At 54.6% G+C, this 19304-nt stretch overlaps 1 protein-coding gene across 4 annotated transcripts in view; it reads right to left on the reverse strand.

Moving 5' to 3' along the window:
* Positions 1-15418, reverse strand: part of LOC105496974 (protein phosphatase 1 regulatory subunit 12C) — a 29707-nt gene extending 14289 nt beyond the window's left edge. For 3 of the 4 annotated variants that reach the window (XM_071087870.1, XM_011767612.3, XM_071087869.1), the window contains exons 1-3: positions 15007-15379; positions 10494-10624; positions 10296-10414 (exon numbers count right to left, since the gene is read on the reverse strand). In XM_071087870.1, the coding sequence (XP_070943971.1) occupies positions 10296-10414; positions 10494-10624; positions 15007-15327 (571 nt within the window). In that variant the 5' untranslated portion in view covers positions 15328-15379. Of the gene's footprint in view, positions 1-10295; positions 10415-10493; positions 10625-15006 lie in introns of all 4 variants that reach the window. The other variant, XM_011767611.3, reaches the window with a different exon arrangement.
* Between the last annotated feature and the right edge of the window lie 3886 nt (positions 15419-19304).

Here is a 19304-nt window from a genome sequence, read left to right on the forward strand (position 1 = left end):
GAGGAGAAGAGGCATGAAGTAGGACTCACATCCCAAGACCTGGAATACCCAGGGTTATACACTGGGCTGGCCGGGGTTTGGCCCTGTGACTTTCCCAGAGCTTTCACCGCTGCTCCCCTCTGAGACGTGGGAGACCTAGACTAGCCCAGTTGTTTCCCAACTGTGCTCCATGTAGTCACGTGTCCCACTCAGGGTCTCTGAGTCAGTGCTAAGCGCTGGGAAAATGGAGATCACAGGCCTTTCCCCATCTCAACCAGAAAGTCACCTTACTTTTATTATTTTTAATATAAAACCATGGCTGGATGCAGTGGCTCACGCCTGTAATCCCAGCAACTTTAAGAGGCCAAGGCAGGTGGATCACGAGCTCAGGACTTCAAGACCAGCCTGGCCAACATAGTGAAACTCCATCTCTACTAAAATTACAAAAAAAAAAAAAAAAAAAAAATGTAGCCGGATGTGGTGGTGGGCGCCTGTAGTCCCAGCTACTTGGGAGGCTGAGGCAGGAGAATCGCCTGAACCCAGGAGTCGGAGGTTGCAGTGAGCCAAGATTACGCCACTGTACTCCAGCCTGGGCGACACAGCAAGACTCTAAAAACAAAAAACCATATATATATATACACACACACATACACACACACACACAATCTCCTATATACACTATACATATATTTCCTATATACATAACATATATATATATAAACCTGAAGTTTACTGAGCAAATCCAGTGCTCAATTACATCTAACTTTTCCTGTCACTCCCAATATAACTTTTTTTTTTTTTTGGAGCCAGTGTCTTACTCTGTCACCCAGGCTGGAGTGCAGTGGCACAATCTCACTGCAACTTCCGCCTCCAAGATTCAAGAGATCCTCCTGCCTCAGCCTCCCAAGTAACTGGGATTACAGGCATAAATCACCATGCTGAGCTAATTTTGGTATTTTTAGAAGAGACAGGGCTTCAACACATTGGGCAGGCTGGTCTCGAACTCCTGACCTCAGGTGATCTGCCCGCCTTGGTCTCCCAAAGTGTTGGGATCACAGGCATGAGCTGTTGTGTCGCCCCCCAATATAATCTTAATCCAGCATCTTCATACATTTTATCACCATTACCACTTTTCTCATGAGGAGAATAAACCAAGCAAAAAGCCACTAAATGAAGGACTTGTGCCATTAGTGCAACAGCTCCTTTCCTACCCAGGTGTTCCACCCGTTTGCAAACATGCGACCACCTACAGCAAGCAATCTGGGAAAAGCATGCTTCCCAACCAGTCAATTTCATGTACTCCAATTGTTGTTTCCCAACCAGTCAATTTCATGTACTCCAATTGCTGCACTGTATTATAGACGTAAAAGGCAAGTAATGACCTAAAATTAAATATAAGTTGATTTTGGATCAAAACAGGTACCCTTGTTGAGGCTGAAATCGTATCTACTGACAGCCTCTGAGGATACTTATTCTTTTGCATGCTATAAACTCTCTTTTTTTTTTTTGGAGACAGGGTCTCACTGCAACCTCTGCCTACCGAGTTTAAGTGATTCTCCTGCCTCAGCTTCCCAAGTAGCTAGGATTACAGGCGCCTGCCACCATGTCCAGCTAATTTTTGCATTTCTAGCAGAAACAGGGTTTCATCATGTTGGTCAGGCTGGTCTCAAACTCCTGACCTCAGGTGATCCACCTGCCTCAGTCTCCCAAAGTGCCAGGATTACAGGTGTGAGCCCCTGCACCCAGTCTTTTTTTTTTCCAAAGAATAAACAGAGATGGAGTCTCAATATCTTGCCCAGGCTGGTCTCAATCTCCTGGGCTCAAGCAATCCTCCGACCTTAGCCTCCCGAAGTGCTGGGATCACAGCGTGAGCCACTGTGTCTGGCCAAACGTTTTTTTTTTAAACAGTCAGGGCCTCACTCTGCCACCCAGGGTGGAGTGCAGTGGCGTAATCACAGCTCACTGCAGCCTCCATCTGCTGGGTTTAAGTCATCCTCCCACTTTAGCCTCCCAAGTAGCTAGAACTACAGACACATGCCACTACGCCCGGCTATTTTTATTATTTTTATTTTTTATTTTTATTTTTTGAGACGGAGTCTCGCTCTGTCGCCCAGACTGGAGTTCAGTGGCCAGATCTCAGCTCACTGCAAGCTCCGCCTCCCGGGTTTACGCCATTCTCCTGCCTCAGCCTCCGGAGTAGCTGGGACTACAGGCGCCACCACGCCCAGCTAGTTTTTTTTTTTTTGTATTTTTAGTAGAGACGGGGTTTCACCGTGTTAGCCAGGATGGTCTCGATCTCCTGACCTCGTGATCCGCCCGTCTCGGCCTCCCAAAGTGCTGGGATTACAGGCTTGAGCCACCGCGCCCAGCCGTTACTTTTTTTTGTTTGTTTTTTTTTGTTCGTTTTTTGAGACAGAGTCTCGCTCTGTCGCCCAGGTTGGAGTGCAGTGGCGCGATCTCGGCTCACTGCAAGCTCCGCCTCCTGGGTTTACGCCATTCTCCTGCCTCAGCCTCCTGAGTAGCTGGGACTACAGGGGCCCGCCACCTCGCCCGGCTAATTTTTTGTATTTTTAGTAGAGACGGGGTTTCACCGTGGTCTCGATCTCCTGACCTTGTGATCCGCCCGCCTCGGCCTCCCAAAGTGCTGGGATTACAGGCGTGAGCCACCGCGCCCGGCCTACTTTTATTTTTTATAGAGATGAGGGAGGTAGGGGGTCTCCTGATTTTGATCATGCTGGTCGCAAACTGCTGCCCTCAAGCAGTTCTTTTTTGTTTTGTTTTTGAGGCGGAGTCTCGCTCTGTCACCCAGGCTGGAGTGCAGTGGCACGATCTCGGCTCACTGTAAGCTCCGCCTCCCAGGTTCAAGCGGTTCTCCTGCCTCAGCGTCTTGAGTAGCTGGGACTCTAGGCGCCGCCACCATGCCCGGCTAATTTGTTTTCGTATTTTTAGTAGAGATGGGGTTTCACCATGTTGGTCAGGCTGGTCTTGAAGAACTCCTGACCTCGTGATCTGCCCGCCTCAGCCTCCCAAAGTGCTGGGATTACAGGCGTGAGCCACCACATCTGATCCCCCTCTTTTTTTGGAGACAGGATCTCACACTGTCAACCAGGCTGGAGTGCAGTGGTGCAATTATGGCTCACTGAAGCCTCGAATTCCCAGGCTCAAGGGATCCTCCTGCCTTGGCCTCCCAAAGTGCTGGGATTACAGGCATGAGCCACCGAGCCTGGCTGTGTCATTTCTGTAAAGGAATCGCCAACAGTTCAATCCTATTATGGCCGGATGGATCTCAATTCAGGGACGGGGAGGGAGGGTGACTGGCTTTTTACTCAACCACGGTCAGCGCCCTCTGCATGTCTGCCGCACATCCTCTGCGATTTGCTTTTTGTGCTCAACATGTTGCTGAGATCTGTCTGTGGCTGTAGACAGAGCCCTTGACCAGGGGTCAGCAAGCCATAGCTTGTGGGTGCTCACCACCTGTTGTGTTTTATCTTTTGTTGTGGTGGCGGTGGTAAAATAAACAACATAAAATGTATCAACTTCCCTGTTTTAAAGTGCACAATTCAGTGGCATTTAGGATACCTCCAATATTGTGCAACCATCACCACTATCTACTTCCTGAGCTTTTTCATGATCCCCAGTGAATACTGTATCCAAGAAATCACTCCCAGCCGGGCACCATGGCTCACGCCTGTAATCCCAGCACTTTGGGAGGCCAAGATGGGAGATCACTTGAGCCCACTAGTCTGAGAACAGCCTGTGCAACACAGGGAGACCCTGTCTCTAGAAACATAAAACTGGCTGGGTGTGGTGGTGCACACCTATGGTCTCAGCTACTTGGGAGGCTGAGGTGGGAGGATCACTTGGGCACAGGAGGTCAAGGCTGCAGTAAGCCATTATCACTCCACTACACTCCAGCCTGGGAGGCAGAATGAGATCCAGTCTTTAAAAAAAAAAAAAGTCACTTCTCAGACCTCCCTCCCCCCAGCCCCTTGCACCCAGCAATCTTTCTGTCTCCATGGATTTGCCTATTCTGAAAAGCAATTTTTGTCAATAAAAGTGGAATGGGACACAGTCACTCCCATTCACTCACACACTGTCCCTGGCAGTGTCCCCTCCACAGCACTGGTGGAACAGTGGTGCCAGGGACGGTGTGTCCTGCAACACCTCAAACATTCACTGTCTAGCCCTTTATAGACAAAGTTTGCTGACCCCTGCTTAGATCACTCATTTAGTTTAGTGATTGATCCATTCTCTCTTCAGTGTGGGCTCCAACCTCTTACTACTGCACACAATACTACGATGAACTTTTGTCCATGGGCGGGGAGGCCTCTCTCAGGTTGCCCAGGAGTGGAACTGCTAGAACAAGGCAAAGATGGGGCCTTCGGCTATAATCGATGCCGATCAACCATTTCCCAAAGTAGCTGTAATCACCGCCTTTCCCACCAGGCAGAAATCAGCTCCCACGTCTGCCCTTGTCAGCACTTGGAGCGAACCAATGGTCAGTTCCGCCTGCCTCCAAGTGTAACGCCCCCTCGTCCAGCTGACTCGGATGTTGGGATTCCAAGAGAGTTGGCTTCAAATGCTTCAAAAACATCATGTCTCATTCCCGCCAGTTCCATGCCCCTGTGCAAAGTGGCCAGGGAGGGTCCCTTCTGCGTAGGACATGGTGCTGCTGTGTGTCCCTGCAGCACAGCTGCTGCTCAGGCCTAAAAAATCCATTCTCCCTTCCCCTGTGACCTCATCTTGACTTTCGTCACCCACACTTTGCCCCACATGGTTTCAGTGTGACTGGCCCACAGCCTGGCTCCCGGGTGGGCACATCACCGGGACTTCCTGTCACCTTTGCAACACTGGTGGGCTCAGGAGCTGCCATCTGACCGAGGTGGCCCGGTGAGCATCATGCACTGGGAAAGAGGCGCTGTGTTGGCTGCGATATGGGCCTGCAGTTAGGACCCACACTGAGTGCCTTATGGAGAGAACCTGCCTAAGAGTGAAGCCAGCACAGAGTGCAGCAGAGTGACGGAGAGACCTTCTGTACTTCACTTGTGCCCCTGGATCAAACTATGCCTGAAGTCCACAGGACTCATGGACTTCAGCTACATAAGGCCATAAATTGCCATATATATATATATATATATATATGACCAGGCACGGTGGCTCACGCCTGCAATCCCAGCACTTTGGGAGGCCGAGGCGGGAGGATCACCTGGGGTCAGGAGTTCAAAACTAAACTGGTCAACATGGTGAAACCCCATCTCTACTAAAAATACAAAAATTAGCTGGGCGTGGTGGCGGGTGCCTGTAATCCCAGTTTCTTGGAAGGCTGAGGCAGGAGATTCACTTGAACCCGGAAGGCAGAGGTTGCAGTGAGCCAAGACCATGCCATTGCACTCCAGCCTGGGCAACAAGAGTGAAACTCCATCTCGGGGGGAAAAATGTGGTACAATACACATGATACGAAAAATTTACCATCTTGTTGGTTTTTTTTTTTTTTTTTTTTTTTTTTTGAGACGTGGAGTCTTGCTCTGTTGCCCAGGCTGGAGTGCAGTGGCGGGATCTCGGCTCACTGCAACCTCCACCTCCTGGGTTCAAGCGATTTTCCTGCCTCAGCCTCCCAAGTAGCTGGGACTACAGGTGCACACCACTATGCCCGGCTAACTTTTGTATTTTTAGTAGAGACAGGGTTTCACCATGTTGGCCAGGCTGGTCTCAAACTCCTGAGCTCAGGTGATCTGCCCGCCTCGGCCTCCCAAAGTGCTGGGATTACAGGTGTGAGCCACCGCACCCGGCCTAAAATTTACCATCTTAACCCCAGTTCAGGGGCATTAAGTAGTCACGGTTGTTGTGCAACCAATCTCCAGAATTTTTTCATATTGCAAAATTAAAATCGTGTACCCTAGGTCAGGGACAATGGCTAACACCTGTAATCCCAGCACTTTGGGAGGCCAAGGTGGGTGGATCACTGGAGCTCAAGAGTTCCAGACCAGCCTGGGTAATGTGGTGAAACCCCATCTCTATAAAAAAATACAAAAATCATTTTTAAAAAAAAAAGTGTACCCACTAAACTACCTCCTATTCTCCCCACTCTCCCAGCTCCGGGCCACAGCCACTCCCTCCTATTCTCCCCAGTCTCCCAGCTCCGGGCCACAGCCACTCCCTCCTATTCTCCCCACTCTCCCAGCTCCGGGCCACAGCCACTCTACTGCCTGTCTCTGTTATTTTGACTACTCTGAATACCTCACAGATGTGGATCACACAGTAACTGTCCTTCTGTGACTGGCTTAGTTTCACTCTTCACTTAGCATAACGTCCTCAAGATTCATCTACGTTGCGTGTTTTGTTTTGTTTTTTTTTTTGAGACAAAGTTTCCTCTTGTTACCCAGGCTAGAGCACAGTGGTGCTATCTTGGCTCACCGCAATCTCCACCTCCTGGGTTCAAGTGATTCTCCTGCCTCAGCCTCCTGAGTAGCTGAGATTACAGGGATGTGCCACCAGCCCGGCTAATTTTCTATTTTTAGTAGAGACAGGGTTTCTCCATGTTGGTCAGGTTGGTCTCGAACTCTCGACCTCAGGTGATCCGCCCACCTCAGCCTCCCAAAGTGCTGGGATTAAGACTGAATCATATCCCATTGCATGGATGGACCACATGTTGATTTTCCATTCATTCGATGATGGGCACTAGGTTGCTCCTACCTCTGGGCTATTGTGAACGATGCTATGAACATGGGTACATAACCTGCCTTTTTTGTTTTATTTTAGTTGAGACAGGGTCTCGCCTGTCCCCCAGGCTGGAGTGGCAGTGGTTCACTGCATCTTCCACCTCCCAGGTTCAAGCAGTCTTCTCATCTCAGCCTGCTGAGTAGCTGGGAGCACAAGTGCATTCCCACGCCTGGCTAATGTGTTTTGTTTCACAGAGATGAGTTCTCACTAGGTTTCCCAGGCTGGTCTCAAACTCCTGGGCTCAAGAGATCCTCCTGTCTTGGCCTCCCAAAGTGCTGGGATTACAGGTCTGAACCACTGCTCCAGGCCTCGAATGGCCTTTTCTGGCCTGAGCCAGGCGGAATGGGTTTTGGTTCTTGCAAAGACTCATGCCCGATTCAGCCCGAGTCGACTGGGCCAGAGGCCTTCGTGGTGTTGAAGGGAACGGTAGCTCCAGGCCACGGGGTGACTGGCTGAGCAGATCACGTGCTCTCACTGAACCCAGACCCAGAGAGAGGAAATCAGCAAGCAAGCCAGGGAAAAGCAAAGGGGATGGCCGCACCTGTGGCCGGTCTGTCTGCTCTCCCAGCGCTGCCTGTGAGTGGCTGCCAGGGCCACACTATGGCCAGCACCAGTCTGGATGCCAGCACCTCGGGGAATTCTGCATCATGTCGGCATGTCCTGCAGGGGGCGCAAAAGCCTCCGCCCGCCTGAGAGCTGGGGTGCAGCCTGTGACCCAGGTCCTGCGCACTGCACCCCTCTAAGGCTCCTGTGTGGAGCTGGGTGTCACGAGGTGTCACAGGCAGAGGCTTTGTGATTTGGGGCAGCAGAGCCCCACCCTGAGCAGCACAGCTGAGAGTCTTTCCAGTGGCACCAGTGGCCTTCGTTCCCGGCTGATCCTACAAGCCAACATCCCCCACCAATGTATCCCTTCCAGCCTTCTCCTCACCCCATGGGAGGGAAGAAGCGTGGCCCCCTCTGAGAAGCTGATGCAAGTTATGAGCAATTTCTGCAGGAAAATACAGTGGCAGAAAGGTCCCGGACCCCGGAGGCCTTTCCCCGCCTCCCTGAGGTCCAAGGGAGGAGGAGGACTGATCCAGACAGAGGGAGCCTAAATCACCCAGATCTGGATCCCTAGCTGGGTCCTGAACCAGAGGGGGAGAGGCGACAAAGAATCTCAAGGAGAAACGCAGGCAACGGTGTGGCATCAAGGTTAGTGCAGTGGGTAATAGTGTAGCATCGAAGTTAACACAGTGTGTAACAGTGTGGCTTCAAGGTCAACGCAGGGGGTAATAGTGTAGCATCGAAGTTAACACAGTGTGTAACAGTGCAGCATCAAGGTTAGTGCAGTGGATAATAGTGTAGCATCAAACTTAACACAGCGTGTAACAGCGTGGCATCAAGGTTAGTGCAGGGGGTAAAAGTGTAGCATCGAAGTTAAGTGTGTAACAGTGTGGCATCAAGGTCAACGCAGGGGGTAATAGTGTAGCATCGAAGTTAACACAGCGTGTAACAGTGTGGCATCAAGGTCAACGCAGGGGGTAATAGTGTAGCATTGAAGTTAACACAGTGTGTAACTGTGGCATCAAGGTTAGTGCAGGGGGTAACAGTGTAGCATCAACGTTAACACAGCGTGTAACAGCGTGGCCTCAAGGTCAATGCAGGGGTAGCGTGTTGCATCCCTACTGTGGTTCTGCAGGAGGTTTTCCTTGTGGCAGGAGATACCTGCTGTGCATCAGAGGAAGATTTACAATGTCTGCAACACAGTCTCAAAATAGCCGGGCTCATGCCTGTAATCCCAGCACTTTGGAAGGCTGAGGTCGGCAGATCGCCTGAGGTCAGGAGTTCCAGACCAGCCTGGTCAACATGGTGAAACCCCATCTCTACTAAAAATGCAAAATTAGCTGGGCATGGTGGCACACGCCTGTAATCTCAGCTACCCGGAAGCTAAGGCAGGAGAATCGCTTGAACCCAGAGGGACAGAGGTTGCAGTGAGCCGAAATCATGCCATCATGCCATTGCACTCCAGCCTGGGCAAAAAGTGAAACCCCATTTCAAAAAAAAAAAAAAAAAGGAAGGAAGAAAGGAAGGGAGATTTGGAAGGAAAAAAGAGGAGGAGGAAGCATAGGAAAAAATGTGTTCATGTCTGTACCTGGGAAGAGATCGCAAGGGAGGGACAGAGAGAGAGAACACAAATGTACCAAAAAGTTAAAAACTGATGATTCTATACTGTATGATTCCCTCTATGTGACGCATACAAAACAGCAAATCTACAGCGACAGAAGACAGAGAGGGCTGCATGAGGGCGGGCTGCATGGTTGGGGGTGATGGCTAAGGGGTTGCAGGGTTTCGTTGGGCGATGATGAAAATGTTCTATAATCAATGTGGTCATGAATGCCCAACCCTGTGAATATACTAAAAAGCACTGAAGTGTGCACTTTGGGTGAATTGTAGGGTACGTGAATTATATCTCAAAAAGCTGTCTAAAAAAAAAAAACACCACCACACACTGGTGACACTTAGTGAAAGTCATATGGGTAGTCACATGCTATTGTTCCAACTTTTCTGTAAATTTCAAGCTTTCCCAAAGTAAAAACTTGGGGGGAGGGAGGAGAAAGAATCCAGGTCTAGGGCTGATTTGAGCCACTCCCCATTTCAACCAAAGAAGGGCTCCCAAACCTCAGATCTCCGCCGTCACGTGTCTCACTAGCTACTCCTCCTGTGTGGCTCCTGTGGCCCCCTGAACCCCTGAGGAATCCTATCCTTTTTCAGCCTGGCCAGCGGCCCTGTAAGGACAGCCGCGTCAGAAGTCTGGGAGGCTGCCGGTATCTCGTTTCCTCGTCAGGCTTCCTTTCCTTCCACACGGTCCCCCGGAACCTGCAGGGAACCATGCTCACACCCCTCCACCCAAACCCAGCCAGACCCTGACAACCACCCCATGCGGCGGTGCCGGTGGTCCTGTTTTAGGAAATCAGGGAAGCCAGCTGCAGGGACATGCCTGGAGTCGCCAGTCACAGGCAGAGCGGGGAGGTGAGCCCAGGACTTTAGAAGCCACGCTGGGGACCCAGGGATCCTGTGTGGCCATCACACACCTGCTAGAAACAACAGCCCTTCTCTAGAAAAATGAACCTGGCCACAGTTTCAGGGACTCCTGGACCCCATATGAAGGCTCCTGGGGTACCATGAGTCTCAGAGGACAGGGAGACCAGTCCCTGGCAACCCCTGCATGCCCCTACTCCCCCCGGAGTAAACGCATCCCCTCCCAGAAAGACCTGTGGCAGGGTTCCAGCAATTCTACCTAACGCACTTCAGGGTGAGTCCGACCACCCACCCACCCCGCCCTGGCATTTCAATCTCCTCAGCTACTCAAGGAGTGAAATCACAATCCCAGTTGGTAGGGATTTGAGTTCTTATCCTGTGCCTCTGCTGGGCTCCAAGCAATCCTGGAGGCAGGCCTCCATGCCCCCATTTCACAGGTGAGGAAACTGAGGCACACAGAAAGACAATCCTAGCAAGCAGGGTCAGCCTTGGTGCCCAGGCGGCCTCTAAAGCTCTCAGCCTGGAGACCAGAGGTGAGGAGGTGTCCCCCACCCCACACACAGCACACCAGAGCCCACCTCGGCGGGCGATCTCCGCCTTCAGCAGCCCCTCCATGGGGTCCGACTCGGCCAGGTCCAGGGGCAGGTCCCCGTCACTGTTGACGGCGGCGATGTTGGCCCCGTGGCTCAGGAGGTACCTGGGGGTGGGGGTTGGTCAGGGCTGAGGGTCCAGGCCCCCACCCCGACCAGGTCCTGCCCAGCCCTCCCTTGCCTCACCTGGCGATGTCTAGGTAGCCACAGGAGGCAGCCACATGCAGGGGCGTCCAGCCCTCGTTGTCCGCCTGGTTCACAGTGGCGCCTTGCTCCACCAAGAAGCGCACCACCTCCAGGTTCTCATCAATGCAGGCCTGGGGGTGGGAAACAGCCGTCAGCCGCACCTCCGCCAGCCACGGTGTCCCAGCAAGGCAGGACTCCAGAGGCAGCCATGAAAACAGATCCAGGGACATGGTGCCAGGACAGTGGGGAAAACGACCCCAACAGCCTCTGGCCGCCAGCTGTTTAAGATACCCCCGATTGCCCAATGGCCAGGTCCGACAAGCCTTCCGCGCTCAGTGGAAACTACAAAAGGACTCCCGGCTACCTGCAAACAGGAAGTGAGCGGGGAAGGGAGGGGGCTTCTCATCCGGGTGCGGAAACCCCACATGGTACTTGTCAGACACAGCAAAACCCCCTGACCACCCGCAGGTGGCGCTTCCAGGGCTGCGACTAGGGAAGAGGTTCCAGCCCCTCCTCCTTCAGAGCCAGGAGTCCTGGCCCCAGCCCCTCCTGCCTTAAACTCAGCCAGGTCCTTCCAAGAGTCAAGCCTAGAAACCACCCCGGCAGACACTGTGCAGGAGCGAAGCCGCGGGCCCAGGCCTATGCAGGGTGGGGGAAGGCCGCCCTGCGCTGGACAGACTCAGGGGCCCGGGCAGGACTCCCAGATGACAGCTGCACACCTGTGTGTCCGGGCCCCAGGCTGTCACACTCCTGTTCACTGAGGCCTCCTCTGCACGGGGCACTGCAGCCAGGGACTTACACGGGCCAACGTTTCTCATTCTTCCCTTAGGAGTCCAAAACTTGGGGGGACAAAAGCCAAAGTCCAGGGGGTTGGGGGAGAAACCTGCCCCAGGCCTTGTGGACACTGGATGGGCCCTGGGACCTGAACTGGAGCTGAGGGAGGAGTGAAGCTAAACTCCTAGATCCATGGGATAAATTACCCCCTAAGTCCCTCACCTCTCCAAAGCTGCCCATCTGGAGAAGGGGGGAGGGAGCTACGAGGGCCAAGAGCATGAGGTCATGGAAACTCGGCTGTGAAGGGGGCCGCACGTGCCCTGGGAACGGGATGAACTCGACTCGTTTATTTCCATCCAGTTGTCATGGCAATGGGGGAGGGGGGCAAGGAGAGCGATGGGCCTTTCCCTTTCAAGGACCTGCCCAGTACAGGCATCCCTGTGAAAGATGCCTGAGGCCTGGGCACCAGGGACTCTGAAGTCCAGGCCCAGCCCCTCCCCATTTAACCCAGAAGGCCAGGCCCATCCCCTCCCCCACTCAACCCAGGAGGCCAGGCCCCAGCCTTTCCGTCCTCAGATGCAGGAGCCCAGGCCCCCAGCCTCTCCCCATTCAGATCCAGGAGTCCAGGCCCAGCACCCCCTCCCTCAGACCCAGGAGTCCAGGCCACAGCCCCTCCTCCCTCAGACCCAGGAGCCCAGGCTCCAGCCCCTGCTCCCTCAGACCCAGGAGTCCAGGCTCCAGCCCCCTCCTCCCTCAGACCCAGGAGTCCAGGCTCCAGCTCCTCCTCCCTCAGACCCAGGAGCCCAGGCCCCCAGTTCTTCTCTGTTCAGCCCTAAGAATCCTGGCTCCCAGCCCCTCCTACTCTAGCCCCCAATCCCCTAGCCACTAAGGCAGTGGGAGGGCAGCAATGGGGGGAGTGTACCAGCCTCACCAAGTGGTTGATAAACCCACATGGGGTACCCTAAGAACTCAGAAACTGCTATAGCAGGGGGCTGATGCTTGGGGACCTGCCTCAAGAAGGATGCAGGAGAAACACAGCCCCAGGTGGAGAAACTGGCCGGGACTCAAGAGTCACCCAGAGACGGTGATCCCGTCCTTGTTTTCATAGGACTTAGGGTTTCAGCGCTAAAACCAGGCTGTTCTGGGCAAACGGCATAAGCTGGTCACCTCACACCCAGACCTGACCCAAACCCAGCTCCCTTGCTTGCTGGCCACGTAACCTGAGAAGGGACTCCCCTCTTCCCTGAACTCCAGCCCACCCCAATACTCCAGGCCTCCTGGGATACCCCGAAGAGTGAGTTTGCCAAGCAGTCACCCCACAGTGGGAGGAGAATACACCTGAAAGCCGGCCTGGTGGACTGGGCTGGGGCGACCTCTCGCCGGGTCCAGGCCAACTAGGTGGCCTGGGGCCTCTGGGGGATGCAGGGGAAGGGGGCTCAGTCTGAAGAGCAGAGCCAGGAACCCCTGTAGGGAAAGTGCAGGAGAGCCAGGGGCATGGGATGGTGATGAGGAAGGGGGACAGGGAACCTGAGCGCCTCTCCTGGGCTTGCCAAGGACTGAAACCCAGGGGCCCGGAGCAGGGCCTTAGGGAAGAGGGGCCCCGGGACCCCGCTCCGGGCGGAGGAGTATGTCCCAGGTAGCACTGGGCCTCTTTAAGGAAAGAAGGATGGAGAAAGAGAAGGGGGTAGAGGCGGCCACGACCTGGTGAACACCTAGGACAAACCATTCTCACAAAGGGAGTTTTCCACACGGACACGCCCTCCTCGCCACAGCCCTGCCAGGGCGGGGCGGCTACTGGCCTTATCTCACAGGGAAAACTGATGCACAGAGGAACAGTACAAATTCGGGGCTAGAAAGGTGAAGACCCAAAATTAGAACTCAGGACCAACTTATTCTGATTTTGTTTTTCCAAACTGCTTCTCCTCTTGGGAAGCGTAAGGAAGCAGCAGCACCCGGCTCAGTGAAATGCACCAGACGGCCGCGCCAGAGCAGCTCAGGCTCCTGGAGAGGGCAGCGCAGGGCGGCCACTGAGAACCAGCAGGTCGCGCATCCCCCTTCCCTCCCACCCCCCGCCAAGCTCTCCCTCCCAGGATCCTCTCTGGCTCCATCAGTAAGCAAACCCTAGGGGTTCTGGCGGGGAGAGAGAGGTGGCTCCAGGAAATGGGGGTGTGTCACCAGATAAGGAATGTGCTTAAAAGGAGGTGGGGGTCAGGCCCAATATCTGGAGACTAGGAGGGAGGAGGCCTAAGGATGGGGCTTTCTGTCACCAGTCCTGTCCCTAGTGGCCCCACGGTGGGGTGGAGGGGACAGATAAAAGTACCCAGAACCAGAGCCATATTAATCGGCCCTGGGAATATAAGGTGGTCCCGGCTCTGGGACACAAGATCTTGTCCTGAAGTGGCCATGGGGGCCCGGCTTGGAGGAAGAGGACCAGCCGAGCTCTGGGACCCCTGGAAGACGCCGTGACAGGGGCCGGAAGAGCGAGCACAGACTAGAGAGGTAAAGGGGGTATGGGAGCTGCCCGAATTAAAGAAGTGAGAGGTGACCCAAATCCACAGGAGGAGGGGGTGTCCAGGCAAAGAAAGCAAGAGGACGGAGAGGTGGCTAAAGCCAGGGAGACAGGGACTTTGGGGTTGTCCGGAAAAACGGTGATGATGCAGGCCTACGAGAAGGGGAGGTGGGCACGCAAGGGAGAGGCATCCCACGGAGAAGACCATCCTAACAAACGAGAGATGGCACAGGCCCCAGAAGGAGAGGGAAAAGGGAACCCAGCGAGTGAAGATGGCATGGGGGTTGGGGTAGGGAGCAGAGATGCCCGGAGAGGACCCAGACAAGGGCAGGATCCGCTCCGAGGACACCACGTGGTGCAGCGCCGAGAAGGAAGTGCTCTGGAAAGAGCATCCTTGGGCAGCAACGCACAGCACAGCGCAAGGGGAAGAGGGACTGGAGGAAGCTGGAACCTGAAGGAGGTGGTAGGGAAGGATCTGGGCCTAGCCGTAGGGGTGACCCAGGCCACAAGCTGCAGGCAGAAAGCGGCGCAGGTTCAGGGGAGAGAATGCAGGTCAGTGAAAGCAGGACCCGCCTGGAAAGGGGAAACAGCGGGCCAGAGGCGGCGCAGAAGCCAGTAGAGCTCAAAGTGGTCCGGACTCAGGACAGAGACGGCCGCATTAGAGGGCAGAATAGAGGCGGCACAGCAAGGGCACTCGGCGGCGAGAGGAGGGCAGTGCAAAGTGACAATGGCCAGGGCCAGGGAGATAGACCAGAGTGAGCTATGGGAGCTGCCTCAGGTTCAGGAGAGGGCAGGGCAGGGAGAGAGACAAAGTCCAGGGCCGGCTAGAGAGGCTCAACATCGGAAGAGGGGAAGTCGAGGGAGGGATGGTAAGGGGGACTGCAGGGGTCAGCACAGGCTGGCAAAGCCAGGGCCAGTTAAAGCGACTCCAATGCGGAAGAGGGTAGATCGAAGGGGACTGGTAAGGAGGCCTGGGGCAGGGTGGTAAGCACAGAGTGGCAAAGCCCAGGGCCACTTGAAGCAGCCCCAATTCGGAAGCAGGGTGGTCGAAGAGGGCTGGTAAGGGGGCGCTGGGACGGGGTGTCAGCATAGGGTGGCAAAGCCCAGGGCTAGGAACGACGGGGCGGATCGAGACTGGCAACGGCGGCTCGGAACCGGGGAAGGAGGATGCCCCAGGCGGCGCTGCGGAGGGTGGGCCTGGCCCCGGGAGACGCCGGAGGGGGCGCTGACCTGGTGCAGGGCGCTGATGCCGTCGGCGTTGGTGGAGTCCAGCACTGCGCGGGCGGGCGGCGGCGCGGCGGGGTCGAGCTCGGCGCCGGGGCCAGGGTCGGCGGCGCACAGCATCAGACGCGCTTCGTCCAGGTCGCCGCCCGCACAGGCCGCCAGGAACTCGGCGGCGCGCTCGAAGCGGACGGTGCGGGCGCGGCGCTCTCCGGGGCCAGGCTCGGCGCCCGCCCGCGCCCCCCACTGCCGCAGCTGCTCCCGTCGCCGCTCCCGGGCAGCCGCCGCCGCCGCCCCCGGGCCAGCCGCCGGGCCATCCTCTCCGGACATCGCACCGCCCGCCCGCCCAGCGAGCGAGCGAGCGAGCGCCGAGCCCCAACTGCCGCCGCCGCCCGCCCGCCCCGGGGGCCGCCGGGAACTGCCGCTGGCCCCCCCACCGCCCCAGGGATCTCCCGGCCCCCGCCCGGCGCGCCGACGTCACGGCGCTGCCCCAGGGTGTGCTGGGCAGGTCGCGGGGAGCGCCGGGAAATGGAGTCCATAAGCGGAAGTTGCCCCTGGCCACTTTCTTTTTTTTTTTTTTTTTTTTTAAGACGGAGTCTCGCTGTGTCTCCCAGGCTGGAGTGCAGTGGCGCGATCTCGGCTCACTGCAAGCTCCGCCCCCTGGGTTCACGCCATTCTCCCGACTCAGCCTCCCAAGTAGCTGGGACTACAGGCGCCCGCTACCACGCCCGGCTAATTTTTTTGTATTTTTAGTAGAGACGGGGTTTCACCGTGTTAGCCAGGATAGTCTCGATCTCCTGACCTCGTGATCCACCCGCCTCGGCCTCCCAAAGTGCTGGGATTACAGGCTTGAGCCACCGCGCCCGGCCAACCCTGGCCACTTTCAGGAGTCGCTGTGCCCCGATGCACACTGGGAAGTCCGCAGCTCCGAGGCGCCCAGTGGAAATCACCGAATGAGGGCCTCCTCCGGGGAATGCTGGGAAATGGAGTCTGCAGACCGGAGGGATGCCCCACGGCATACTAGGAAGCGTAGAGTACCGGGTAAAGGGGACGAAGAGCAGGCTGCCCCAGGGCAGTTAGGAAATCGACTGGACAGCCGCGTGGCAGGGAGTGCGGGGAGAGGCAGGGTTGTTTTGTTATTGTTGTTTTATTTTGTTCGTTTTGAGACGGAGTCTCGCTCTGTCTCCACTCTGGAGTTCAGTGGCGCGATATCCGCTCACTGCAACCTCAGCTTCCCAGGTTCAAGCAATTCTCCTGCCTCAGCCCCCAGAGTAGCTGGGATTACAGGCGCCCGCCACCACGCCCTGCTAATTTTTATATTTTTAGTAGAGACGGAATTTCACCATGTTGGCCAGGATGATCTCGATCTCTTGACCTCGTGATCTGCCCGCCTCGGCCTGTAATCCTGCTGGGATGTCGGGCGTGAGCCTCCACGCCCGGCTGGGTTTTATTTATTTTGGGTTTTTTCCTGACCCCTTAACTCGAAATAAGCTCCACGAGGGCAGGGACTTTTGTCTTCTGTGCACTACTTGTCCTTGGTTCGTAGAACAGAACCTGAGAGTACGTGATCGCAAATATTTTTGGAATGAATGAATGAATGGGTTCACCAGGGCACCATGGGAAACTGAGTCCACAACCCAAAAGCCGTGAAAGACGGTCCATATCCAGGCTTCCCTGGGTGACCTCCCAGGGCATGCTGGGAAATGAAATTTGCGGTGCAAAGGTCAGGACCACGATCCTAGGGCACGCTGGGAAATGTAGCCCACAGGGCCACACCCCTAAAAACACAGCGGGTGGAAGGCATCTCGGGCTCGGGGCAGGAGAAGTCCACAGTCCCTAGTGGTAATCCCTGAACCACACGGAGGAAAGGAACCCAACAGTGACAGGGCTCCCAGAGCCTTCACTGGTCCGCGCTTCTCCTGCGCCCAACCGGACCTCCCGGGACCCGTCCAGGCCCCCGCGCGCTCTCAAGGCATGCTGGGATTGGTGGTCCCGGGCGAGGAGTTCCAGCAGGTGGGGGGCGAATCACCTTACAGCGGGCCCAAGCGATGAGCACACTTTAATCTTCACCTTGCGGATCCCGCGCCTAGCTCCAAATTGGGAAGGTGGCTGGCACTTTGAGACAGGAAGAGACCGACCAAAATCACACAGAATTGGGCCAAAATCCAGACAGGCTACAGACGGTTTCCCAAGCGCTGTGGGAGTTTCCCACCCACTCTGAAGTCCTGGGTTTGCGCGGAGAAGTAAACTGTGCATCCCACGAGGCCTGTTTCTTTCCCTCTCTCTTTCTTTTCCTTTTTTTTTTTTTTTTTTGTTGTTGTTGTTGTTGTTGTTACGAAAATTTTTGTGGTTTTATTGTATCATGAGGCGTTGAAACATTCGAACCACTCTGTCTGGGTGAGGCAGCTGCTTTCTCCTTCTCTTTCTTTGGGTTACTAGAGCAACTTGTCAGATTTTTTTTTTTTTTTGGGGGGGGGAACGGAGTCTTGCTCTGTCACCCAGGCCGGAGTGCAGTGGCGCAATGTCGGCTCACGGCAAGCTCCACCTCCTGGGTTCAAGGGAGTCTCCTGCCTCAGCCTCCCAAGTAGCTGGTATTACAGGCGTGCTCCACCACGCCCGGCTAATTTTTATTTTTAGTAGAGACGGGGTTTCACCATGTTGGCCAAGATGGTCTTGAACTCCTGACCTCGTGAACCGACTGCCTCGGCTTCCCAAAGTGCTGGGATTACAGGCGTGAGCCACTGCGCCTGGCCAGATTTGTGTTTCTAAAAAAAGGACAACCTTTTGCATTAAGTCTTTCCGAGGCATGCGCTGGTGCAACACAAACTTCTCCCGTCAGATGCAGCTAGTCTAGTGTCCAGACATCACACACAACACCTCGGTGGCAGCAGCTCACTGTGCCCTCTCCCGCCGCGGCCCTGCTCATTTGTGCATCGTATCTGGAGCATCTGGAGCACTGGGAATAGTTCTGGAAAGAGGAGGGAGGAGGAGGCAGCGCAAGGGCTGGGTGGAGAGGAGGTCAGCTGAAGTTGTGCAGGGCAAGCCTGAACATGTCATTGGTAGAAACCCAAACATCATTGCCTCACTGATGTTTGGTTTGGTTTGGTTTGGTTTGATTTTTGAGACAGAGTCTCACTCTGTCGCCCAGGCTGGAGTGCAGTGACATGATCTCGGCTCACTACAACCTCCACCTCCTGGGTTTAAGTGATTCTCCTGCCTCAGCCTCCCGAATAGCTGGGATTACAGGCGTGCTCCACCACGCCCAGCTAATTATTGTATTTTTAGTAGAGACAGGGTTTCACCATGTTGGCCAGGCTGGTCTCGAACTCCTGACCTCAAGTGTTCCTCCTGCCTCGGCTCCCCAATTGCTGGGATTACAGGCGTGAGCCACCGTACCCAGCAGATGTTCTTCAACAGGAATATCTGATGGAAACCCACGATGGGGTCTTCATCCACCACGAAGCCTGTTTCTATAGAAAGGGATAGTTCCGGTGGCTCTTAAGTGTGGTCCCTGAACCCCACACTTTCCACATACTTACACACCAACCTCCTGCCCCCAGGAAAACAGGAAGTCAGTCTTCAGGGTATTATCCTGTAGCTCTGGTTCTGTATGTATTCTGTGCCTTTATGTATAATCGTATGTATTTGCAATCATGTCTGTGGCCGGGTGTATGTTATTAATGAATGTTTGTGTTTATGTTTTGGTTTTTGGGGTTTTTTTGTTTGTTTGTTTTTGTTTTTGAGATGGAGTTTCACTCTTGTCGGCGCCCAGGCTGGATTGCAATGGCGCAACCAAAAAAGAGTAAAATAACAGAAATCAGAATGGGCTTCTAATACTCTTACCCCTCTCTCCACGCTGGACAGAAGAGTCAATTTTATACTTTTGTGGATGTTCTAACTTCACCTCTTTATCTGAACCATCTTTATGATGCAGATTAATGTCTATTTTTCTGCTGTTACAGAAGTGGGAACATTTTCTTCTTATCTTTCTGAGGTTATTTACACCAGTGAGGAGGGCCTGCAGTTCCAAGGTTAAGCACCAGCATTCCACCGTTATCATTGAGAGCAAACGGCAGGCCCTAGAAGTGAAAACAAAACCTTTACCACAGAAAGACAAGAGCAAAAGATGATGTTCTTGGGTGGCATATGAAGATGTACACAGCCACCATCACATACCTATCAGATACTTATGTGTATCATCTCATCAACTCCAGGAGGCAGAGACTAAGAGACTAGCCCCAGTCACAAAGCTAGAAATTGGCCAAGACAAGGTTCAGTCTCAGGACTGTCAAATCCAGAACTGGAAT

Source organism: Macaca nemestrina, chromosome 20, assembly GCF_043159975.1.
Source record: "Macaca nemestrina isolate mMacNem1 chromosome 20, mMacNem.hap1, whole genome shotgun sequence".
Classification (NCBI taxonomy): domain Eukaryota; kingdom Metazoa; phylum Chordata; class Mammalia; order Primates; family Cercopithecidae; genus Macaca; species Macaca nemestrina.